This window comes from Bombus fervidus, chromosome 8, assembly GCF_041682495.2.
Source record: "Bombus fervidus isolate BK054 chromosome 8, iyBomFerv1, whole genome shotgun sequence".
In the NCBI taxonomy this organism is placed as follows: Eukaryota; Metazoa; Arthropoda; class Insecta; order Hymenoptera; family Apidae; genus Bombus; species Bombus fervidus.
Window position 1 is genome coordinate 3,146,907 of NC_091524.1, and position 4,410 is coordinate 3,151,316.

The window sequence follows — 4,410 nt, forward strand, 5'->3', positions numbered from 1 at the left end:
TTCCACCTGATGCGAAATAGATGCAGCTCCGAGTGGATCGAGTCCATTCGTATCATGCCAAATGTGGCATAGGCGGTAATTGGATTTCTCTCTTTCTCTCTCTCTCTCTCTCTCTCTCTCTGTAGGTTTGTTTGTGCGTGTTCAGCGACTAAAAGAAGTCGGCACGTGTATGATTTTGAAAATAGAAAGAGATTTAACGCGACTACTCGCGAATCGAGGGAGAAATAAAAATCTTTGTAAGAGAAAAGAAACTCGTGGCAGTTTTAATATTTCTGGAACGTTTTTAAAGCTCGCGCTTTTCTACTCGTCGTCTTGATATTTCATCTCTATCTATCTATTTCATCTTTGCTTTATGCTTTGCTCGTAAAACCTCGCTAAGCGTTTTCTTGTCGGTCTTCGTTTTCTGAATTGATTACGCTTACCCCGCTACGGCGTTATCCCTTTACCTAACGGGTCGCTAATTAAAGGCAGGGGAAAAGTCGATCGATCTTCTCACAACGATCTTGAAACAGTATATCCGTTTCCTCGATTCCTGGTACAGGCAACGGGTTCGGTGGTTTCTCCGTCGTCGATAGGGGGCTTCTTAGTCGAGCGAACACTTACTCGTTTACAGAACACCCTCTCTCGTTTTCCTTCTTTTTCTTCTTTTAATCTCTCCTGCTTGTCTCGTATCCGGTTTCACCTCCGTTCTCCGCTAGCTTTGCCGTTAAACAAGAGCTGACAAAAACACGTGTAACTTTCAATTGGTCGAGCAGTCACTTCGGAGATTCTCAACGGGGTTCCTTAATTGGGTTAAATAAATTCGGCTGGCTGGCATATGTGTACAGAGCAGGATGGAGGTGGCCTTCGTGCGCGTCCGTGCGACACGTAACGAAACTATAGTCGAACATGGTAAGACGAACCCTTTGCAGTGTTCGTGTTGTTGCAAAGGGTTAAAATTGAACGGGGGATGACCCACGTTGAGGAATTCGATAAACGAACTCCAGGGAAATTTATTTGCCTAAACCGGACTTAGCCTTGTACGATCCGTGCACGTTCATGGATGACGAAGGAAGGAGAAACGATCCGTCGCGACGCCCGATTCCACGGACATGCCTGGCTTTTTATAAATATTTAAAGGCAGCTGGGTAGTTCGCGAATCCGCAACGATATTCCGAAGCCTGTTAATGCAGCGAGGTCTGTATTAAAGCCTCGTCAATATCGGTACCGGCAACAGGCCGTTACAGTATCCGGATGAAAAAGAGGTAACGACCGAGGGGTGTGAGGAGAATTGGAGGCGAGCGACCATCGTTTGTCTGGTTGGCGGAGTTTCCGCTTGGAACTATAAGGACTCCGCGCTTTAATGAAATAAAGAACCGGAGGAAAGTACTGAATTTTCTAGCCGTGGGATCTTGCTTGTAAACGATATTATTACGAGGTCGTGTTGAAAATATTGCGACGTTTTCGCGTCGGCGAGGATGTTCCATTTAATCGGACGATTCAGAAAATGAGGAACGATTCAGAAAATGAGGAACGATTTGCCGCTTCGACGAACGTCATCCTGTTCATTCCATCCATAACCGCGGTACACTATGATTGCGTGCGTGAAAAGCGATACGTACGAAAGGAGATGCACGCATACAACTAACATCGCGAAACGTTGGAACGCAGCAACATTTAATACGTGCACACGTATATTTTATATGAAACGAAATCGATGGATTGAATTCACGAAGTACAATGTTTGATGGTCCTGTACCGCGATAAAAAACGATTTTCAACGGGACGATCGAGTTGGGATTTTTCATATGTTTCCTTGTTGCTAGGTGGCGACACCTTTTTTCGCTATGAAGAATGTAATCAATTTCCGGCACATACATCAGCCACAATTTTAATCACCGACTCGGAACCTTTCATCGTCCCTGGCGATGTCCACGGAGAACAGGAAGATCTACAAGAAGATAAAAAAGACCACCGAGAAGGACAAACGTATGGCACAGCTGGAGAAAGAGATCGCTCGATTGGAGAATGAGAACAGCAAATTAAAACGCGACAGTGCTGAGTATGAGAGTGGCCTCGCTGCTTTTAGCGGCACGTCGCGTTTTGCCACTGAATTTTCTTCGTTGAGCCGTAACGTGCCATCTGACACGAACAAACGGCCGCTTTCACAGAAGCCAGAGAACAATCTTGCAAATACGTTGCAATCGAAGGGCAACCCGGAGAATGGCAATCGTAAAAAGAAACTGCGTATAAGATTGATGAAAAATAGAAAAAAGGACAATAAAAAATGAAGGAAGAAATATCTGTTCTCCGTGGACTCGCATTTTATGTACGAAATTCTACGAATAAAATATCCATTCGACATTGACATATTCGAGAGCGCCATATCGAATTCTCGACAGGAGGCACGTTCACGCGATGACCATTTGGGCTTCGGGTCATCGAATTTCGGAAACATGTATCAAATTTAATTAGGAAAATTCTCGATATCGAAGTGACGGAAGGCGATGCCAACGCATCTGGAAGTAATACCATGCCCGCAGAAGCAAGTGATTAGAAAATATATTCGGGATGTACCCTGTCCCCGGATAAAATCGAAGAAACAGAAGGAAGTGTCATGTTCAGGTAGTGAACGCAAGAGATCCTGCAAGCAGGTCGAAGATGTGTGTTGTACCTCGAAACGCACCCAACCGGTAACGTGTCCGTCTAAACAACCGGCCAAGAAATGCGTTCAGGCGAGTCCAAAAACGTGTCCGGGAAGAGAGCGTACAAGCCCGCCGAGATCTTGTCCAAAATGCGAGAGCAATCGAATTCAAAAGTTGGAAAGCGAAGTGGGATATAATTTTCGCGCGGATCGACCGGTTGACTGACTTCTTACGAATAATTCGTTATCAGTGAATTGCAAACTGATTCGTTCATCCGTGTAGAATATCGTTGACTATGAATCCACTCTCTGCTAGTTAAGGGTTTTGTTTGCAAGGATATCCGAATAATCAGTCAATTGGTTCGATGCGGCAACCTTTGCACGACAATAAAATATCCTATTCGCAGGTGTACCAATTGCGGAAGGAGATCGAGTGCATGAAATACGAGCGAAAAGAAGCGGAGAAGGCAATCCAAAAGGCTATTCTTCGTGGAGCCTGCGCTCTCGGCGGAAGATTTAAACCCACGGTACCAGGATCGATTGAGAAACTTCTCGATATTTGCAACAGCAATGCGTCTTCCCAGTCCACGTCCTCGGTCAGTCTCTGTGCGACGAAAACTGTATCGCCGATGATTCACACGTGTCATAATAAAACGCGGAGGAAGGAGGAGTTCGATTATTGCGAAGGTTGCAGCCCATTAGTCAGCTCTCGCGACTAAATCCAGCTTCGTTGGAAAAACGTCGAATGTACTCGTTGGAAAGCAGTCGGCGTCGCCTGCAATAAACTTACCCAAAATACACTGGATATTGGATAATGATTGTAATTAATTACTTTCGCGATCGGGAATGAATGAAAATAACCAACGAATAAAACTCAGACGGGTTTTATCGCATGGTAATAATTTCCTACGAAACGCGTTAATTAATAAACGGGTAAGAGCGTGCGGGGTGGACCCGACGCCGATTTAATTACACGTAACCGTACGTGCCAACATACGCACTAACGGTGCTTTAGTCGCGTAGACTCGCCGTACACGTACCCTATCATCAGAATGGCATCGTTAACACCGATAATCTTCCTGAACCGAGTACGGAGCCACTTGACTTACAGGGAAACCTCGCGTGCGAGTACACCGGAAATCTTGGTGCGTACCTCGTTCCACAAAGTGCGAAAAATAATTAACGAAATATCAAAGAAATATTTTGTTCTGTGTGAGAACCCAACATGGAACGATTCATCGAGATCATTAAGGTTCGACGAATCGACCGTTTCGTTTAGCTGTGATTCCCAAGGTTCCGCGAACAGCCAGGATGTCACGGCCGCGTCAATCGTAACGGGACACTTTACCGGATAATTATCTTCCGTTAATGATACAACGTGAAACAACAATGAAACATTATATCGCGTTGGTGAATCAGAGTAACCGTTTGTTGTTTATCTGCATCGATGCAGCGCCATGGTATTTTGTTGGTTATTGATCGCCGATGATGAGTCTTGATATTCAATCCGTAAATGCGATGATGGTTTGCCGGATCATCGTTTGCGCTCGATTACGAGTCTCTTTCCAATGGTCATGCTCGAAAAAGCGGCGATAAACGGACTGGTACTGTTATAAAATTTCGCTCGAATATTCGATTCCGCGTTGTCCATTGTTCCGACCTCTCGATGGTTTGCGAGGACAAAGTTGTGCTAATCTGTTACGCGTAAAATTTCCAATCGACGTTTTTGAATACGGAAACAAAAGCGGAAAAACACTACGAAAAACACAAAGAAAAAAGAAATAAAT

General features: G+C 44.8%; 1 protein-coding gene across 1 annotated transcript; it reads left to right on the plus strand.

Annotated features, from left to right (window-relative positions):
- The first annotated feature begins 2,486 nt into the window (after window positions 1-2,486).
- On the plus strand, window positions 2,487-4,410 carry LOC141445810 (uncharacterized). The gene is made up of 2 exons (XM_074111858.1): window positions 2,487-2,810; window positions 3,031-4,410. The coding sequence occupies exons 1-2, from the start codon at window positions 2,487-2,489 to the stop codon at window positions 3,340-3,342; spliced, it is 636 nt and encodes a 211-aa protein (XP_073967959.1). The 3' UTR covers window positions 3,343-4,410.